The 21,484-nt window shown below is 36.2% G+C and overlaps 1 protein-coding gene across 6 annotated transcripts in view; it reads left to right on the plus strand.

Annotated features, from left to right (window-relative positions):
• The window catches only part of KIAA1328 (KIAA1328 ortholog), a 372,399-nt gene that overhangs the window by 38,547 nt on the left and 312,368 nt on the right, over positions 1-21,484 (plus strand). For all 6 annotated transcript variants that reach the window (XR_003516907.2, XM_027576100.2, XM_027576101.2 and 3 more), the window contains one exon: positions 16,630-16,745. Coding sequence is in view for 5 of the 6 variants with exons in the window: in XM_027576100.2 (XP_027431901.2) it covers positions 16,630-16,745 (116 nt within the window). In the remaining variant the exon portion in view is untranslated. The remainder of the gene's footprint in view (positions 1-16,629; positions 16,746-21,484) is intronic.

Below are 21,484 nucleotides of genomic sequence, written 5' to 3' on the forward strand. Positions count from 1 at the left end.
CTTCGCAAGTCCTACCTTCCAGAAAGTGGTCACTTTTCTGTTCAGAGAGTTGTTGCTATTCTTTTCAACTCACCTGTTGAGTTCGTAGGTGTTCAGAATGGTTTGATCTCTATCCAGCTGAATTCTGGGACCAGACGAAATCCAGGTCTCTTGCTCCGCCCCCCTCAGTATGTATATATTTTTAAAATTTCCATTCAGACTTCCTTTTTGATCCATGGCTTATTTAGAACTATATTTTATAATTTCCAAGTGTTTGGAGATTTTTCTCTTGTTGTATTACTGATTTCAGATGTGGTTCTGTTCTGGACAGAGAACATTTTTAAAAATTTTTTTGAGGTTTATTTCATGGCCCAGGGTATGGTTGATATTCATAAATGTTTGTGAGTACTTGATAAAATGTTATAATTATAGCTGTCTTGGCTGACATAGAGAAATCTGGTTTATATTATCTTTAATTTGTTTACTTTTTTCGTTAGTCACTTGTATGTAACTAATCCTTCCTCTCTGCTGCTACTCCTTCTGCTCTACAGAAGCCTTCTTTATCCTGCTTGAGCTCTGACTCCGCATTCTAGTTTACCAGTCCCCCTCCCATGGATGCCCTCTTTTCCCTGCTTATATTTCAGCACACCAGTCTAGGCCATACTCTGCCTGAAAGCCCTCCTCACTCCACTCTGTTTTGACTCTTCGTTGGGCTGCCCCCACTACTTGGATATCGTGTTTCATCTGTTTAGGCTTTGACCCCCACACCAGGCTTCCCCTTTGCAGTTATGTTCTCCTTACCCTTTTCTGGCTCTGACCTCCACGTTGGTCCTCTCCCTTGTGTTGATACCTTCTTCACTCACCCTCAAGCTCTGACATTTTACCAGCCTGCTCCTTCTTGAGAATAATCTTTCTCATTCTGCCAGAGTTCTGAAATGATGAGTGTATGTCTTCCTCATCTTCCTTGGGCTCTGATAAACTGCTAGAGGTTAACCATTTGTGTGTGTTCTCCTCACTCCTTGTGGGCTTTTCTATACTAGCACCTACTGCCAACTGCTGCATAGACCCTGCCTCAGCCTCACCATACTTGGGCTCTGAATCTTCATGCTGGGTCACTCCTACCACTCATACCCACCTCAAATGCTTAGGCTCTTATACCCATGCTAGGCAACTCTTCCACATGGATGGTCTTCTCATTTCACTGAGGCTGAGACACCCATGCTGGACTCCCTGCCATGTGTTGATGCCCTTCTCAACCTGCTTGGCCAGTGACATCCTACTGGGCAAACCTTGTACATTTACCCTCCTGATCTCAGTCTGATTCTGAGTCTGCCCCACATCAAGGTTTTAGGACTTAATTGTTCAGGAAGAAGAAGGAAAGTGGAAAATAAGATGAAAAAGAGGAGATGAAAGCTCAACTTTCATTTCAGAAGAGAAAAAAGTTTTCTCTTTGAATAAAGGATAGTTAGATATATTTCCTTGTTCATAAATAAACACACTGTTTTAAATTTGTATACTTTGCTTTCCAAATCATGTCGTATAAAACAGGACAGATACTACTTGTTTTGTGTTCTGCCTACCTTGCCTGGCACATGGCTTTTTTAACTAATAGACTTGAATAAATAGCGAATAATTTTAAAAGTATCAATGGGGGAAAAAGGTATTAATAGGGGATAATTAGGAGGCTGAAGTTTTAAAAGTTGTTTTCATTTAAGGATCTCCAGTAAAAATTAGGTATAAAGATTGAAAATTGTTTCAGTTGTGATAAAGGTCAAGTCAAATGCAGAAAGTGTTAGAAGATTTGGAAAACCTTATGTAGTCCTATGACCTATTTAGGTATAGTATACTTAAAGAATTTCAGATATTGTGCAGATCTATTAACATTATCTTAGGGGAGAAGTCACTGAGTGTGCTTAGCACCTGACACTGATCATTAGCAAGCATATTTCAAAATCATGGTCAATAGCTCTCAGCAGAATATACAAAATAAATAGCATGTTTTTCAATTACAAGGTGACATGCAGTATAAAGGTGAAGTGATAACTGTAGCTTCTTTTATTTATTTTTTTTAAAGATTTTATTTATTTATTTGACAGACAGAGACAACGAGAGAGGAAACAGCAGGGGGAGTGGGAGAGGGAGAAGCAGGCTTCCTGCCGAGCAGGGAGCCCGATGCGAGGCTCGATCCCAGGACCCTGAGATCATGACCTGAGCCGAAGGCAGACACTTAACCGACTGAGCCACCCAGGCGCCCCTGTAGCTTCTTTTAAATGGTACCTTTGAGGTGAAAAGCACCTTTTAAAAAGCATAGGCTTTAAAAAAAAAAATGGCCTTTTAAAAATGTTAGTGGGAAAACCCTGTGTGTCTAAATTCCCAGACTGGCTTATCTGTAGCTTGGAGGGATCCATTAAAAATCTAGCTGTGAGGTCCTTTGTTGTCAGTATCTTTTTGGGGGTTATGTATGAAAAAGATCTATGTATCAAAAAGATGCCTATAAAATTTATAGGTATTTCTAAACAAGAATAAATGTTAATAGAAGATACAAATAAAATTCAGAGTTGGCATGATAGGTTGGAAAATGGATTCATTCAAACAGGATAAAAGACAGTAATGACAAGTACAGGTTATTATATGCCTAAGGATAAAAATAAATTAGAAATTCATTTTAGAGAAAGACTTACCAGTTAGCCCCAGTACATAAAGAATGCACAGTTCTTAGTTAAATTTAACCTGAACATGCACAAGCAATATTATGCTATTTGGCAAGAAAACAAATAGAGTTAAGCAAAGACAAACAAACCTGGTGTGAGTTTTTAATAATCTTTAGATACCTTCCTTAATAATCTCTATATGCCCAGGAAACTTTTTCAGTTTTGTTAAGTACACTGATAAAAGAATAGAATACAAATACACATCAAAATTTACAAGCTAATGGAGACTAGATACCACAAAGATAAATTAGGAGTATTATGAATTATTTAGCTTGTGGAAAAGAATTTAAGACATGACTTGATATATGGGTTTCAAGTAAATGAAGGGGTTTCCCTGAGGTGTCCAGCATTGATTTACATTTGCAGAAGGATAAGTGGAATATTGATTGATCTTTCTAGGAGGTATTAGGATAGAGAGAATTTTTTTGGTTCAAGACTGCTGAATTAAGTGACCTCAGAAAGTCTTGTACAGTAAAATTAATGAATTGTTTGCATAGATGGGAAAAGGAGTGTCATTTATAGGGACTTGAAAAATGAATGGCTTTGCAAAATACTGTAGTTTGTGCTGAAAGATGGTGACAGTTCTTTATATATGGATTTGCATTTTTTTACTGAGACTTTTTAAGATGGGGAGGGGTACCATAAACTAATGCACAAACTGTACTATAGTTTAGTCTTTAAAGAAAAAAAAAGTTTAAAAATAATCTTGGCCACAATTGTAGTTTTTGATATATATAAGCCATGTTCCAGGAAGCCTAAAAACCCCCCACTATTTCATGTCCTATGCCTACAGTGTCAAATAATGCATGGTTCCCCAGTGAATACTTGTGCACTAACTCATTTGAGGACAGGGTTCTTTTTTAGGCCCTGATACTTTGATTTTTCCCAGAGGACAGTTTGCTATTTCTACTTGCCATTTCTTAGAAGAAAAGTAGAAAGTATAACACCATTAGTTTCCCATTGTAAAATGAGTAGATCATTATTATTTTATATTTATTCTGGTCTTTTATTTTTTTAAACTAATAACTTTTTTGTCATAATTAAAGGTATATTGCAGTACAATAAGAAAGTTAGACTTTAATTTTTCAGTGACTTACTTTTTTGCCTTCCCATTTGAAGCCTTGGTGGATTTTTTTTTCATAAATAGTATTTATAATGGATTATATAATAAATTTCAAGAAAACATAAGGAATTTTTGACTTGCTTTAGGTAGAAAGGCATTATTTGAACTTTAGTGTCTCTTGACACTGTAGAACAGTTAGTATGCCGAAATTCATTTTCAGATCGTCTATTCTGAACTTGTACAATTCAAAGAATATTTTTTGATTGATTAGCCTGCACTTGACAGTCATTTTTTTTTTGTTTTGTTCTGGCTTGATACTACTTCCTAAAAGAGGTTAATTTTTCTATAGCATTTTTTACCCTTATGGATGGCATAATGTAACATGCCTCAGTTTATCTTTTCACATTAATAAATATTATGAATCTGTGGGTTATAATCTAATATGATTGTCATTTATTTTGTTGTTAAAATTGTTCCAGCTTTGAAAATTGGGAGGGCATGTTAGGAAAATGAGAGTATTAAAAAATAAACTGAGGTATGTTACAGTTTTAAGACTCAGTGTGAGCAAAACTCCATTTAAATCAGGCAGCCCAGCACCGGAAGTGGTTAGGAGCCCTCCATCAATAGGAGCTAAGGGAGAGAGTTTTATGGGAGAAAAGATGGAAGCAAAGCAAGGAAAGTATTTACCTGGGCGATAGCATAAGCCATTGCCTTATTTGGGAATGGCTAGGTGGCTGTTGGTGATGGATTGTTCTTAGGTTTTAATTCCTTAACCTTGAGGCATTATGGGTGAAAGATTTGGTTTGCTTCCTTAGGCTGCTAAGGCATTAAAGCCACCTCAGTCTAATTGCCTCCTTGTTGAGTTAATTAATTGATTAAGATTTTATTTATTTATTTGAGAGAGAGAGAGCACACTCCAGAGGAGGGACAGAGGCGGAGGGAGAGGGACAAACAGACTGTGCGCTGAGCACAAAGCCTGGTGCTGGCCCCATCCCATGACCCCTCAGACCACAACCCCTGCTAAAATCAAGAGTCAGTCACTTAACTGACTGAGCCACTTAGGCACCCCTGAATTATTTTAATAAGCAAAACAACTAAATATGTAAGTGTGTGTAAATAATTATAGGTAAGTCTAAGTGATGGCAGAGGATGTTGCTCCCAACCTTATAATTAAAAAGAAAAAAAGGAAGGAAGGAGGGAAGGAGGGAGGGAGGGAGGGAGGTGAAACCAACTGCAAGCTCAGGACATTTCTTGAAACAATCAGAGAGCTCAATTCACAAAGCAGCCATAACCTGAAATCTCAGGAGAGACATGTACCTACAGGGAAAGATGAAGTGTGAGCACTAGCTTACCTCGGTGGACACAGCTGGCAATAGGTAAAGACATTTCAGCTGCAACAGATAACAAATTGGTGGAAGCCAAAAGTGGACAGAAGAGAATGGGGAGCCTCCTAGAGCAGTAGATACAGATGGAGCTTGAACTGTCTTGCAAGCTTTTTCTCCATAAGCCCTACTTGATGAGAGCCCTGATAAGGTATTTCTCTTGCTATAGACCTGGGAGAGGGAACAATGGTTGCAATGGAAAGGGCACAAATATGTCCTGGAGCCTTCCCCCTCATCTGTCCTATGCAACAAAAATCCTAAATTCAGGAAGGAGGGGTACCTTAAACTAAAGAGCCCTTAAAGGCACTGGTGAAAACACGGAAGCTGGGAAGGGAGGGGACAGAAAATAACCTCAGGGGAAATGCAGGATTACATCCCCAAAACTGCAGTTCCAGAACTGTTGTATAGAAGAGAGAGAGGAGCACTGTAAAATTTAGGCTTACAGATTCTGATTAGCATAGGCCTAGTTAGAATACTGGAGACCACCACCCCCACCCAGACCCCCTACCACCAAGCTAACCAGTGTCTAGTAAAAGTAACAGTTAAATACCAGCGAGAAACTAAAAAGAGACAAACCCTCTAGGATGGAAGACGGAGAGCTGAGGGTACAGCAGACATGTGGTCCCACGTGAAGAGAAGTTATGCTTGGAGGAATTTGAAGCCTCTGGTGCACTCTGAGGGTAACCATACCAACAGCAAAGACCAAACCTGCCTACCTACTGATCAGATAAACACAATTCCTGCACCAAAAACCTAACCAAAGGAAAGGTCTGCCCATTACCAAGTATAGAAATTATTTGCCTCAGTCTCTACTGTCCTATCCAGATATCAGTATAATTATGAGCATTGCAAAGACAAGGGAAAATGTGCAAAAGAGACAAAGCAACAGAAACAGATACAGTTGAAATTGATGAGGAATTTAAAATGACTAATATGTAAAAATACGTTATCTATGGCTCCCTAACATCACAAAATTTTAGCCATTTAAAATACTAGAGCCCTCCCTTATTCCCCCCCCCCCCTTATTTTTAAACCAGAGGCCCTATTGTTTAACTGAGAGGATTGGTGAGGCCCACCATTCATCTTTCACAGGGCCTTTTGTATGACTCCACTGTGGCATCAACTCTGATCTTTCTAAGGTCTTAACAAGTTAACCCTTGGCTTTATCTCTAGAGCTTGTTTTTCCTGGTAGTATCCTGGATTTGAAATTTATTCTGAAGATGTTTCTTACTTTTAGCAGGTTTGCTATGTGGAGAGGCTGAGAATCTTTGGAACTATGAAATCCTGACTCATTTTGGTTTAATAATCTTGCCTTGAATTTATCTTTTCTTCCAATTCACTATAAGCACCAGGAAAAAACCAGGCAGCACCTTCAACACTTTACTTGGAAATCTCCTTAGATATGTTAGTTACTCACTTGATTAGGCACATTTCCTACTTCCCACATTACTAAAGATGATATGATATTGGTAAACTTTCTGTCACCACATACAGTGCTTCCCCTTTCTTCAATTTCCAGTAATATCTTTCTAAGACTGCTTTTTTCAGTTCTTTGCTGGCTGTTGGCTGGAGGCCTCCCTCCATTCCTTGTTTCAAGTGCCTCTCCATATGGCAGCTTACAACTTGGCAACTGGCTCCCATCAGAGTGAGCAAAAGTAATAATGACAGAAGTCACTACCATTTGTAATCTAATCTTAGAAGTAACATCCAGTCAATTTTGAGAGTCACTAGGTCCATTCAAGGGGAAGGGATTAAACCAGGACATGAATATGAGGAGACAGGATTCACTGGGACCCATTTTAGAGGCTGGTTACCACAATAACACTGTGATTTTCTTAAATTTACGTGTTCTAATATATCTTCTGTAGTTCCCTTAATGTTTCCTGCATACATAATCATATTATCTGCACATAAAACTTTACTTCTTTCTTTCTAACCTGTATGCATTTTACTTTGATCTCTTACATTATTGGACTGACAGGGAACTCCAATCAATATTGAATAGAAGTAGTAATAGCTGACATTCTTGTTTTAAGTACATGGTTAAGGAGAAAGTGTTTTTTTCCATCCTTGTAATAACCATAGCTTTTTATAGATGCTCCTTATTAGTTTGGGGAAGTTCCTTCAGTCGCTAGATTGTAGAGGTTTTTATCATGAATTGGTTGAATTTTGACAAGTGCCTTTTCTGTATTTATGGATGAATGTAGAAGATTTCTCCATTATTCTATTAACATGGTGAATTACATCAAGTTTCAACTCATATAACTCTTGCTTTCCTGGGATAAACTCATCTTGGATGTATTATCTTTTTGTATCTCTGGATTTGGATTTGCTTTGCCTATATTTTTTTTTTCTTTTTGGATTTTTTTTTCAGCTATATTTATTAGATAGATTGGACCATAATTTTTGTTTTCTATAATGTCCTTGTTAGATTGTAGTAGTAAGATTATGGCTACTTCATGAAATGAGTATACACTTGAGTATACACATGAACTAAAAGAAGTAATCAGTGAGTATTAGAATGCTAACTTTTTTGGGGTGCACATTTAACCATGAATGTAAATGATCAGATAACTCACCTCTTTAAGCATTATATATCCTACTCTCTCTTATGCTTTGTTCCTTGGAAATGTGTTTTATTTTTAGGGTGTTAAAAACAATATGCATTTTTATCATTTGATGCATTCATCAGTTGATAGACATTTGGGTTGCTTCTCCTTTTTGGCTATTATGAACATTTGTCCACAAGTTTTTTGTGAACATATATTTTCATTTCTCTTGGGTGTGTTTTAAGTGGAATTGCTGGGTCATATGTCAACTCTATGTTTAACTTTTTGAAGAACTGCCAGACTGTTTTCCAAAGTGGCTGCACCATTTTACATTCTTACTTGTAATCTGTGAGGGTTCCAGTTTCTCCATAGTTTTGCCAACATTTGCTTTTAACTATCTTTTTGATTATACCTTCCTAGTGGTTTTGAAGTGGTATCTAATTGTTTTAATTTGCATTTGCTTAATGGCTAATGACATCGAACAACTTTTCATGTGCTTCTTGGTTATTTGTGTATCTTCTCTGAAGAAGTGTCTATTCTGATGCTTTAAATTAGGTTGTCTTTTTAGTGTTGAGTTTTCAGAGTTCTTTATATACTCCATTCAGGTCCCTTATGAGATATATTATTTGCAAAAATTTCATACGTTCTATGAATAGTTTTTCACTTTTTTGAAGGGGTCATTTGAAACACAAAAGTTTTTGGGATTCCTGGGTGATTCAGTCAGTTAAGTGTCTGCCTTTGGCTCAGGTCATGATTCAGGGCCCTGGGATCAAGTCCTACATTGGGCTTCTTGCTCAGCGGGGAGCCTGTTTTTGCCTTTGCCTGCCCACTCCCCCTGCTTGTGTGTGCGTACTCTCTCTCTCTCTGACAAATAAATAAATAAAATCTTTAAAACACACACAAAAGTTTTTAATTTTGGTGAAGTCTAATTTATCTATTTTTCTTTCATAGATTATGGTTTTTGTTGTTATATGTATCTAAGAAATCATTTCCTAATCCAAGATCACAAAGATGTATGCTTCTATTTTCTTCCAGGAGTTTATAGTTTTAGCTCTTACATTTTGGTCTTGGATTCAATTAGTGTTAATCTTTTTATGTGGTGTGAGGTAGGGGTCCAACTTTATTCTTTTGCATGTGGATAGCAAGTTGTTCCAGCACTATTTGTTGAAAAGACTATTCTTTCTCTTTGATTTTCTTTATACCCTGGTTGAAAAATCAGTGTACTGTAAATGTGTATATTTATTTATGTTCCATTGTTTTCTGTGTCTATCTTCATGCAAGTACCACATTGTCATGATTACTATGGTTTTGTACTAAGTTTTAAAATTGGAAAATGTGAGTCCTCTGTCTTTTTCTCCTTTTTAAAGAATATTTTAGATATTTTGGGTCCCTTTCATTTCCATATTACTTTTAGAGTTGGGTCAGCTTGTCAGTTTCTGCAAATCAACCAGCTGAGATTTTGGTAGAGATTGAGTTGAATCTGAAGGTCAGTCCTAACAATATTAAGTCTTCCAATCATGAACATGGAATGCCTTTCCATTTATTCAGGTCATTAATTTCTTATAGTGTTTTTTTTTAACTTTCAGTGTACAAGTCTTGCTTCTCCTGTTGAATTTATTCCTTTGTACTTTATTTTTCTTGATGCAGATATAAATAGAATTGTTTCCTTGATTTCCTCTTGGGGTTATTTACTGCTAGTGTATAAATATACAATTGACTTTTGTACATTGATCTTGTATCCTGTAACCTCGCTGAACTCCTTCATTAGTTATAATAGTTTTTTAGTGGGTTTCTTAGATTTTCTGTATTCAAAAGCATTTCATGTGCAGTAGAGATGGTTTTACTTCTTTTAGAATCCAGATGCTTTTTATTTCTTTTTTCCTACTTAATTGCCCTGGTTGTAATCTCCAGTACAATATGAGCTGAAGTGGCAAGAGCAGACATCCTTGTCTTATTGTTGATCATAGGGGGGAAAGCATTTGATCTTTTCCTATTAGATATGGTATATTAGATAATGCATTTTTCATAAATAGCCTATTTTTAGATTGAGGAAATTCCCTTGTCTTTTTATGTTTTTGAGTTTTTTTCTTTTTTTAATCATGAATCATTGTTGGATTTTTTCATTTTTCCAGATCTACTTAGATGATCATGTGGTTTTTGTCCTTTGTTTTATTCATATGTTGTATTACATTAATTGATTTTTGAATGTTAAACCAACTTTTCATTCCTGGGGTAACTCCCAGTTGGTCTTGATATAGAATCCTTTTGTTATATTTCTGGATTCTGTTTGCTAGTATTCTTTTTTTTTTTTTTTTTGAGGATTTTTGCATCTACATTCATTTGATATTACTCTGTAGTTCTTAGAGCCCTTTTGACATAGATTGTTATGTCTCTGATTTCTTAAAGCATCTGTGTTCCTTTAGACGATACTTTTAAAATAACAACCAAATGTTACAATTTCTGAAGAGGGCATTAAGGTGATAGCACCAAAATATTTTTTAATGATAATAGCTCTTTTATTTTTCACCATGTATTTACTTTTGCTTGAGAACAGTATGTTATGTCTCTTTCTCTTTATCAAATGTCCTATGAAATCTATTTCCTTCTCTAAATCATACCTACTACTAAATTGATATTCAGAATTTAAAAAATGGAACCAGTGTACCCAGCTTCCAAACACAAGACATTAAACAGGGCAAGAAGTTTATCTGGTTGACCATAGGGTGAGGTGCAATTCTCTTTAGAATAGAGGCTTTGCCGCCTTGACCTTGTCTTTTCACATTCATGTAAAAGTACCCATTCATGGAATATCTGGAAGAACATCATGGTTATGCAAGGCTATAAAATAAATATTTTTCTAGAATGCTAGTTTTACTAGAAAATTAAGAATAGATGAGTGTGGGAAAATGTTTTATATTAAAATAGAAAAGATTGCTTTATGTAGAAAAATACAGAATGTGCAGGGATGTTTAAGCAAAAAAATAAGACTTCAAAGAAATTCAGTACTTTTGTCACAATTTTCACCCTGACCATCCAACTCTAAGGATATAAATTCTCTTTTCTTGATAGATTAGAATGCATTTTGTGGAAGTTTTTGAAGGAATACTCTGAGGCATTAAAGAAATGCTGAAAATGGTGATTTCTTACTTCATGAACAGGCTATTGGTCCTTCTTGTAAATAATTAACAAAATTACACTTGGAATATTATCTTGTCCAGTTTTAACTTTTTTAAGTAAATGCATTTTTTTTTCAAGCTTTTATTTAGATTCTAGTTAGTGAACATGTAGTGTAGTACTGGTTTCAGGAATAGAATTCAGTGATTCATCCCTTACATTTAAGTGCTTATCACAAGTGCCCTCCTGGATGCCTGTCACCCATTTAGCCCATCCCCTGCCCATTTCCCCTCCATCAACCATCAGTTTGTTCTCTGTGGTTTGCATCCCTCTCTCCTTTATTCCCCCTCCCATATGTTCATCTGTTTTGTTTCTTAAATCCCACATGAGTGACATCATATGGTATTTGTCTTTCTCTGACTTATTTTGCTTAGCATAATACACTCTAGCTCCATCCATATCATTGCAAATGGTAAGATTTCATTCTTTTTGATGATTGAGTAATATTCCATTGTATATATACCACATCTTTATCCATTCATCAGGCAGTGGACATTTTTGGCTTTTTCCATAGTTTGGCTGTTGTTGATAGTGCTGTTATAAACATCGGTATGTGTGTACCCCTTCAAGTCAGTATTTTTGTATTCTTTGGGTAAATACCTAGTAGTACAATTGCTGGGTGGTAGGGTAGTTCCATTTTTAACTTTTTGAGAAATGGCCATACTGTTTCCCAGAGTCACCACATCAGTTTGCATTCTCAGCAATAGTGTAAGAGTGTTCCCCTTTCTCCTCATTCTCTCCAACATCTTGTTAATTTTAGCCATTCTGACCGGTACGAGGTGGTATCGCATTGTGGTTTTGATTTATTTCCCTGATGATGAGTGATGTTGAGCATCTTTTCATGTGTCTGTTGGCCATCTGGATGTCTTCTTTAGAAAAATGTCTATTCATGTCTTTTGCCCATTTGTTAACTGGATTATTTGTTTTTTGGGTGTCGAATTTGATAAGTTCTTTATAGATTTTGGATACTAACCCTTTATCAGATATGTCATTTGCAAATATCTTCTCCCATTCTGTGGGCTGCCTTTTAGTTTTGTTGATTGTTTCCTTTGCTGTAGAGAAACCTTTTATCTTGATGAAGTCCCAGTAGTTCATTTTTTGCTTTTGTTTCCCTTGCCTCTGGAGATGTGTCTAGTAAGAAGTTGCTATGGCCAAGGTCAGAGAGGTTGCTGCGTCTGTTCTCCTCTAGGAGTTTGTTGGTTTCCTATCTCACATTTAGGTCTTTCATCCATTTTTAATTTATTTTTGTGTATAGTGTAAGAAAGTGGTAGTTTCATTCGTCTACATGTCCTGTCCAGTTTTTCCAACACCATTTGTTGAAGAGACTGTCTTTTTTCGATTGGATATTCTTTCCTGCTTTGTCAAAGATTAGTTGACTATATAATTGTTGGTCCATTTCTTGGTTTTCTATTTTGTTCCATTGATTTATGTGTCTGTTTTTGTGCCAGTACCATACTATCTTGATGACTAGAGCTTCAGCAATCAGACGACAAAAAGAAATAAAAGGCATCCAAACTGGCAATAAAGAAGTAAAATTATCACTATTTGCAGATGACATGATACTCTGTGTAGAAAACCCAAAAGACTCTACCAAAAATTTGCTAGAACTGACACACAAATTCAGCAAAGTTGCAGGATATAAAATCAACATACAGAAATCTGTTGCATTTCTATACACTAAAAATGAAGAAGCAGAAAGAGAAATCAAGGAATCGATACCATTCACAGTTGAACCAAAAACCATAAGACACCTAGGAATAAATCTAACCAAAGAGGTAAAAGATCTCTACACTCTGAAAACCATAGAACACTTAGTAAAGAAATTGAGGATGACACAAAGAAATGGAGAAACGTTCCATACTCACAGATTGGAAGAGCAAATATTGTTAAAATGTCTATACTACCCAAAGCAGTCTACACATTTAATTCAGTCCCTATCAAAATACCACCAGCATTTTTCACAGAGCTAGAACAAACAATCCTAATTTTGTATGGAACCACAAAAGACCCTGCATAGCCAAAGCAATCTTGAAAAAGAAAAAGTGGGAGCATCACAACTCTGGACTTCAAGTTATATTACAAAGTCGTTGGCCAGTTTTAACTTTTTAATCCTGTTGGTCAAATATTTCCCTTCCCTGTGCTTAGATGCTCATTTTCTTAATGAATTAATTTCTATGCTCCACATGAGGTAGAGGATTAGGTCTTCTTATGTTACTTTGTGGTCTGAGAGTGCTTTGATGAAAAATGTAGATCATGATACCAGATATTTTCTTATACATATACCTCAAGGGAAATACTATTGAATATAAATTTAAAAAGAAAACAGATTTCAGAGTAGATACCAAATCTGGAGGCTGTTTTATTGGCAAGTCCTCTGCATTTAAAGGTTGTATTAATATATGTGCTCATATTAACTAGTCTAATAGACCACAAAGAAGCAATACATATCTTTAGATAGGCCTGTAGAAGAAGTGTTGCCTTTTGTGCTTGTCTATAACCTTCCAGAGTATAATAATTGCTAAAGAGTAGTCTAATCATAGTAGCATAACACAAAAGATTAAAACAAAAAAGCCCTGTATAAATAGTGTAGCAACAAATTTTTCAAATATACCCCAGAAACTAAATTTAGAAGAGTGATTTTTCTAGATAGAGTACTTATGTTTTGGGAAAAGCTCATTGTAGACTCTGGCATTATGAGATATATCTATAAGCATTTTTGCCCTCAATGATCCTTAGAGTTTTCATGAATCTCCTTCAGGCCCAACAAAGGGAATAAGTGAATGTTGGTGAATACCTACGTTTTTTGACCTGGTAGGCTCTAGAGATAATCTCTGTGTTTAGTTTAATGTTAAGGTAAACTTGGCATTCTACCTTTTTCTTTCTTTTTTTTTTTTTTTAACTATTTTTCTGACCCTGGAGCATTGCTTGCTGATGAAGCAGATCTTTGGGCCATTCCTTATATTTATAGGGGCCTTTAAGAATAGTCTTGAACTGATAGAGAGCCATTGTTATGTTCCTTTTGGATACCCTGTAACTGACTAAAGTTACTTTGATTATTTTTTTCTATAGTAGGCATTCAGTAAATTTTTTTTAAGATTTTATTTATTTGAGAGAGAGAGTGTGCATTTGAGAGAGTGAGTGTGCACGTGTGCACCAGCGAGCACCATCGGGGGAGGGGCAGGGGGAGAGGGAGAAGCAGACTCCCCTCTGAGCAGGGAGCCTGACAGGGGCTGGATCCCAGGACTCTGGGATCATGACCTGAGCTGAAGGCAGACACTTAACTGACTGAGCCACAGGCACCCCTTGAATAAATATTTTTTAATAACTACATGAAAATAAATGTTTTCTTATGTACTTACAGATTTTATTCTCTAGTCTTATCTTTAGGATTTTATCAATCTAAACGGGGAGAGATTTTGCTACACTTAGAAAACTACATTTTCTCACCTTGACAGTGCTTTTTCTCTCCTAACAATATATAGCATCACTTATTTCATGCTTATTTTTTTTAAGTTTATTTATTGTTTTTCGTAATCTCTACACCCAAGGTGGGGCTCAAACTCAGGTCCCTGAGATCAAGAGTCGCTTGCTCTTCTGACTTAGCCAGCCAGGTGCCCCTTATCTTTATTTTATGCATAATCCTACATATTTGTCACTTCTTATGTTAGGCTAAATTTTGCATTTTTATGCTTTTTAGTATTTCTCTTATCTACTTTCTCTCTCATCCTATGGCTATATCTTTTGCCTAGATTATAGTATTGTATGCCTTGCACCTTGACCAAATGTTTGAGAACTTCTTTCTTATTCCTTTACAAATGCTCTCCATATTTATAAAGGATGTATATACAGTATTAGGATATTTATAGTATAGTGAAGGAAATTATAGAACTTTAGCTGGAGAGAATTTTAACAATTGTCTAGTCTAGCTTTTTTCTTCATGAGTGAGACTAATGATGCTTAGAGAAATAAGCACAGTTTTCCAGTGTCCCCACGTATACATGGTTTTCCACTTTGCACTTTGGGGGTTTACTTGATTTGGAACAGTATCTTGGCAAAGGCGTTTCAGAAGCTGGCTGACAGATTGAAGATTTAGATGGTAGAAAATAATTCATGGTTCAAATGTTTGACAATTCTAGAAAAACTGAGAGGCAGCAGGAATTATTTTGAAAGGTAGGGCAAGTGTGCTTGAGAGTAATGGCAGCAAAGGGGAAGGCCTTGGAAAGGGATGGCAACAATGGAGGCAGGATAACCTGAGACCAGGGGATAAATTGTCCTCATATGTCTATTTGTTTAGTTGTCTGCGTTCTTTGTACTTGTTATCAGTTTTAGAGTTTACCTTCTTAGAAGGAAGGGCCTGAGTCCCATTCATGGACCTAATAGTATCTAAACATGAATAATAGGGGTTGGGGAAATGATTTTAATGTCATGATGAACAAGAAGACATAAACCTCTTTTTTTTTTTTAAAGATTTTATTTATTTATTTGACAGAGAGAGAGAGAGACAGCGAGAGAGGGAACACAAGCAGGGGGAGTGGGAGAGGGAGAAGCAGGCTTCCCGCTGAGCAGGAAGCCCGATGTGGGACTGGATCCCAGGACCCTGGGATCATGACCTGAGCCAAAGGCAGACGCTTAACGACTGAGCCACCCAGGCGCCCAAACCTCTTTTTTGAACACTATTGTGTGCTATGCACTTTCATGTAAATTATTTCAAAGACAGGATGCAATCAACTCAAACATTCAAAAATCCAATTTTCATTCTTTTACTTCATTGATTTCAAGTATCTTCACCAGAAGGCTAACAACAAAGGAAAGGCTGTGGAGTTCATGTTATTCAGAAATTGCCATCATAGAGCTGGGGTCTGGAAGGAAGTAAATTCAGGAGCTCAGAGGAGTCCCTGTGGATTTCCTTTACACATATTGCTATGTATCTTGTAGGATAAATGTTGTACTCTCTTTGGAGGCATAAGTACCACTAACAGAAGAATTCAGGGCTAACATCTCTATGCACAGAGTAACAGAATTAGGGTTGTCATTTTAAGGTAAGTTTTAATGTTGTTCTTGTTTAATTGGGGTTTTTAAACAATTTTTCCCCCTGTGCTCTTGTCAGAAACCACCTTTTTGATAGGATCAAGTTGGAATACTTTTCAGAGTTAAACATTAAAGATACAGATTTTGGTCAGTGTTTTTTAACACTTTGTAATTCTTTTTGGACTAAGAATAGTTGTAATGCAAACCTTTTTTAATGTTAATACCATCTTTTTATTCTAGTCTAGTTACTTATATGCTACTGAGGAATTCAGGGTATCAGTACCAAGGAAAAGAGAAAAATTGCCTGTGTATATTTAATGAAATGTTTCAGAGATATATAGACTGTATATCTCATTGACAGGATTTAAATAAAAATATGAAAAGATTCAAATCAAAATAAATTGATTGTGCCTGTTTTGATAAGAAATGAAACTGTGTTTTCAGTTTGGATATTTTTCTGTCTTGGATTACAATTTGGGAATTTATATTCTATGTAGGACTTTCCATATTTAAGATAGTTCTGATGATTGGGAATATTTTTGATGTAAAAATCATATTCATATTTTATTACAAAGGTGTGCAAGATTGCCTTATGAAAGGTTAATTTTTAAAAAAGGCTAGCATAGATTATCCCCTTAAGAAATCAGCACACCTCTGGAAGAAATCTAGTTTTGGTAAATGACAGCTCTAGGCATGTATTTTCTTATTCTCATAGGCATTTTCTTTTCATTTTTGTATTTCAGAGTAAGCGAGGAAAAGGAAGTGACCGAAGAACGATTCCGAGCTGAGCAGGAATCATTTGAGAAGAAGATCAGGCAGTTGGAAGAACAGAATGATCTGATCATCAAAGAAAGGGAAGATATCCTTTTTGAAAGTCCCCTGTTTTTAATGTGCAAGAAGTTTGGCTCTTTCATGAAGAAAATGTAAACTCCAGAGAAATAATTGTTCTAATTTATAATGGAATAAATCTGCGTGGGCTGCCATTTTTAGGCAATCAAAACGACACTTAACAGCATGTGCTGTTACTTCCTTTGTGCTTGATATGGCCACCCAGCTGTTCTGCTGCCGCTATTATACTGCGGAGCACATATTTGTCAACTAAAAAAGACAATAAGAAATTTGGGCATTAAAATGTAGTGTTGGAGCTTTACTAAATTCCATTCCACTACTCTAATTGAGCCTGAAACCTCTTTGTATTTGGCATTCTTTCTAGCTAAAGCTTTGACAGCCTAAGGAATTCTACTCTGAAATCATAAAAATTAAAAAAAAATCCATTGTAATTTGTAGATGTTATAATTGATAAGTGTTTACATTACAACATAATACCACCAAAATTCTCATGGAGGAGAAGACTGTTGGGTTTAGAACTAGAGAGAGAGGTGTGTGTGTGTGTGTGTGTGTGATGTTGCATTATTTGTAAGAAAGTAAAATAAAAACTGGTATTTTAACTTAAGACTTCATTACCCGTTAAGGGATACGCGAGTTAAAATAAGTATATTTCTGAAGTTTCTTTTGACTGAGCTACTTATCTTTGGATGTTTTTGCAGTGGTATTGATATAAAAGAGAAGTGACTGTCCCTAAAGTTAGGGTGAGGATTGGCCAGCTAACCTAGTATATGAATACTTGAAGGAACCAGTGCCCTTATTGGCAATATCATCATTAACTTCATCATTAATAATTATTTCAAAGGTTCTTCGAGTGTTAAAAATGATCATACATGGACAATAACTATACATTTGTGAATACCAGGGAAATAGAAACATAAAGGTAAATTAAGTCACTTGGGAAAAAGCATAAAAATGTAACTGTAAAAAATGAGTTCTGAATTTCTTTTTTTTTCAAAAAGTAGGAATACACAATTGGAAATTAATATAATCAGAATTTTCAGATTTGATTTGCTGAGTAGAACATTTATAAGGTTTATTTCCCCACAATTCTAAATTAGGTGTACTTTCTCAATTATTTGTTTTCTATAACTTTTAGCATTTGAATAATCATCTTGGATCTTCTCTTTTCTTTTCCTTCATTGACTTTATTATTTTTATTTATTTATTTATTTATTTATTATTTTTTATAATTTTTTAGATTTTATTTGTTTATTTGAGAGAGAGAGAGACAGAGATAGCGAGCGAGGAGAGGGAGAAGCAGGCTCCCCAGTGAGCAGGGAGCCCAATGTGGGGCTCGATCCCAGGACCCTGGGATCATGCTCTGAGCAGAAAGCCAACGCTTAACCAGCGGAGCCACCCAGGCACCCACTTCATTGACTTTATTGTACTAGGCTGTCAACTATCAGGTTAGACCCTCTTTTGTGATTTTCTTCCTGCTGCTTTTCTCTCTCTGGGTTAAAGTAGTGCTGTTTAGTCAGAACTCACAACAAACTGTGCTCAGCCGTTTCGGGTCCTTCACTTGTCACAAGGAATGGAGACTCGGACTTCCAAGAAAAGGCAGATTAGGAATATTTTTATTTGTAACAAAAATTCTCAGTTTAGGGCGTCTGCTTTTTTCCCCATGTAACAACTCTGGAGATAAGTGGCCTCTGGCATTGCTTCCATGGCTTAAAATTTTCAGCACTGGATCTCCACTGTTTCCTTAGTTTGTTCTAATGGTTGCAGAATTTCAGGTTGCAGAATGGTTGCTGTAATTCCAGGTATCATCTTTGCCCTAAGTCAGGAAGAAAGGGGAGGAAGGAGTTCGGGCAGTTGTGACTGTCTCCTTTTTTAAAAAAATGTGAAATCTTTCTCAGGGCACTCCCCACCCTGCTCCCCATATTCCCAATCCCCCAACCTCCGTAGTCTTCCACGAGATATTTATTATCCTGAACTTTATTACATGGCCATGCTAAGCTGCAGGAGGGGCTGAGAAAGTAGGCATTTACCTTGTCCAATCTATAGAGTGAAAGGCAGCAATGGAGAAGGAGATTGGTAATGAAGTCAGCCTCCAACTCTATCTGGTAGCAGAAGTAGGGGAAATAGAAATCTTTTTCTATATAACGGGGGGTAGGTGATGATGTCTTGGCCTTCCTGAGACAAAAAAAATTAGTATTATGTCCAGTGAAATTGGGGTAAAGTAGGGAAATAAGGTGAGAAAGGGAGATAGTAGACAAGTTTGAAAGCCTGGCCACAGTTAAGGCTTTATTTATTTGGTAACGTGCTTAACCAAAATGTGTAGCTATCTGGAAAAGTTAAATCTAATTTTGGTGGACTATTATATTTTAGCACTCTTTGAGTCAAGATTAATGGATTTAGTGCTTAAGTGTGAATTCAGCATAGCTACGAATAGTTTCCTCTGTCAGCCTAAGTAGTAAGATACCCCAGGTGATTGTAGTAGCACAATTTTTCCTATTTTTCCAATGACATAGCTCAGGAATCAGGAAGCCACTGCCAGGGGCCAAATCCAGTAGGGTGCCAGCTACATCCAGCCGCGCCCATTCATTCATGTGTTACCTGTGGCTGCTTTTGCACTGCAGTTGCGAGCTGAGCAGTTGCAACAAAGACCCTGTGGCCTGCTTAGCCTAAAATATTTACTTCTGGCTCTCTACAGAAAAGTTTACTGACCCCTGATTTGTCTTATACACTAAAAAGGAAAGGAAAAGGCATGTCAATAAAGTCAAAGACTTAGACATATGTCACAGTTGGAAGTATTTTACATACAATATGAAAGGATTTGACTTGAGCATTAATTATCATTGTGAATGAAGATTGGTGTAAATGTGAGACCATTATCAAAAATTGAAATGGTCTAGTTAATATAATTCACTTAAGATTTTTTTGAATCACCAAAAGATAGGTGGTATTTGTGGAACTGTGGAAGAAAGGAGAGAAGAAGATATCACCTAAAAACAGTGACACCCATGGTTTTTATTCCAAGTAGATTACTCAGGTACAAATCTCCTTTACTGGTATAAACCTGTCAAAGGTTAATATAGATGATTTTACAGTACATAAAACCTTATAAAACTTAGAAACATAAAACAAGGTTATAATTTAAAACAATATAATTTTAACTACAGATACATTTACCTATCATACATGAATGATTCAGACTCTTTCATATACATGAAATCAGATAATTTTAGATCATTTTACATTCTGTTTCTGTGTGAGGAACTATATGAATTCTGATTTTTGGAATTTTAAAGATGTGTTATACTAAATTTATGGGTTTTTTATTTTAAAAGTTCTAATAACTTGATTTATTGCACTATACAAACACAGACCAGTCCCTTGGTGAAAAAGAGAAAAGATATTGTATGTGTTTGCATCTGGACCAGGCTTTTGAAGATTTGTTCTTAACAGTGAATAGAGAATTTATTAGTAAAACATAAAAATTCTTGTAATTTTCAGTCTTTGAACAGTGCTTATTTCCTGAGAACTTAACTATGTGAATGAATAAACTATTAACCAAGTCAAGCAGTCTGATGAACCTGGTGGATTTTTGTCTACCTAAATGAGTACGAAAGGAGAGATAAATGTGAAACTTAAAGAGAAATATGTCCAATAGGAATCGTTCTGAAGCATATTAGCGGGTAATAGTTTAAGACACAGAGAATGTAACCATTAGAAAAGTTGATTAATATTTGAGCTAATTGTATTTTCAGAACATATGTCTCAGGTCAGGATGATATCAAAAGCTTACAGAAGGAAAGTAAAATCTGACGTTTGCTGTTGTAACTGGCAGAACAAGGGAAGTGATAGAGAAGAAAGTACAGTGGCTTTAGAGACAAAATCCTGTTTTCATGCTGGTAAGCTGTCTAACCTTGAAAAGCTACTGTCTAACCTTGAAAAACTAATGAATGTAGTTCTGAGTCTCTGTTTTCTTCTACAGTATGTGGATAGCTAATAATGCCTTCTTATTTCCTTGCCTTTCTTCATTGGGGCTCTGATGGCTTTCATCAGGTTATACAAGTGCCTAGGCAGTTTCGAGGCTTACCGGGAGAGTGAAAGTGATAGGCTCTCTGCTTTATCTTCTAATTTCTGTGCAAGAGTAACTTCTCTACACTGCTTACACCTATTGGGTCCTCATTGAAAGGAAACTAGGTCTCACTTTCTTCTCCCAGAAACTGGACTGACAAATTTTTTTCTCTTCCTGGTCTGTTCCCATTTTTTCTCTGATTGAGACTTAGTAAATTGAAGAGGTCTTTAGAGGTGCTGATAGCTCAGATCCTTGATCCCATTGCCTGGGTGGTCATTTTAGAAACCTTGCTTTAGGAAGAAAAAATTTTAAAGAAACTAAACTTAACCTTTTTGAGGAATGTTTTAAAATGAGTCAAAGGTCTCAGGATGTATGTGCTGGAAATAGACTAGAGAAAGTTCACAAGAGTTTTATCTAATTATGTAAAAAGAAATCACTGGTTTGAATAACAGAGATGTTCAAACCTTCCTATTTAACTATACATCTCTACTACAGGAGTCAGACTAGCATGATCTGCTGTTGGACTTTTGCCAAGGATAGAAACCACATTGTAGGAGTCTGTCATAAATCTGGGTGCAGTGCTGTTGGGTGGGTAGGAAGGGTGGGGAAGGATAGTTGAAATAAGTTTCAAAAGAAAGGTTAAATTTTTCCTTCCTAATTAATTTTTCTGGCCCATCATAAGAGAA

The sequence above is a fragment of the Zalophus californianus genome, chromosome 14 (assembly GCF_009762305.2).
Source record: "Zalophus californianus isolate mZalCal1 chromosome 14, mZalCal1.pri.v2, whole genome shotgun sequence".
NCBI lineage: Eukaryota > Metazoa > Chordata > Mammalia > Carnivora > Otariidae > Zalophus > Zalophus californianus.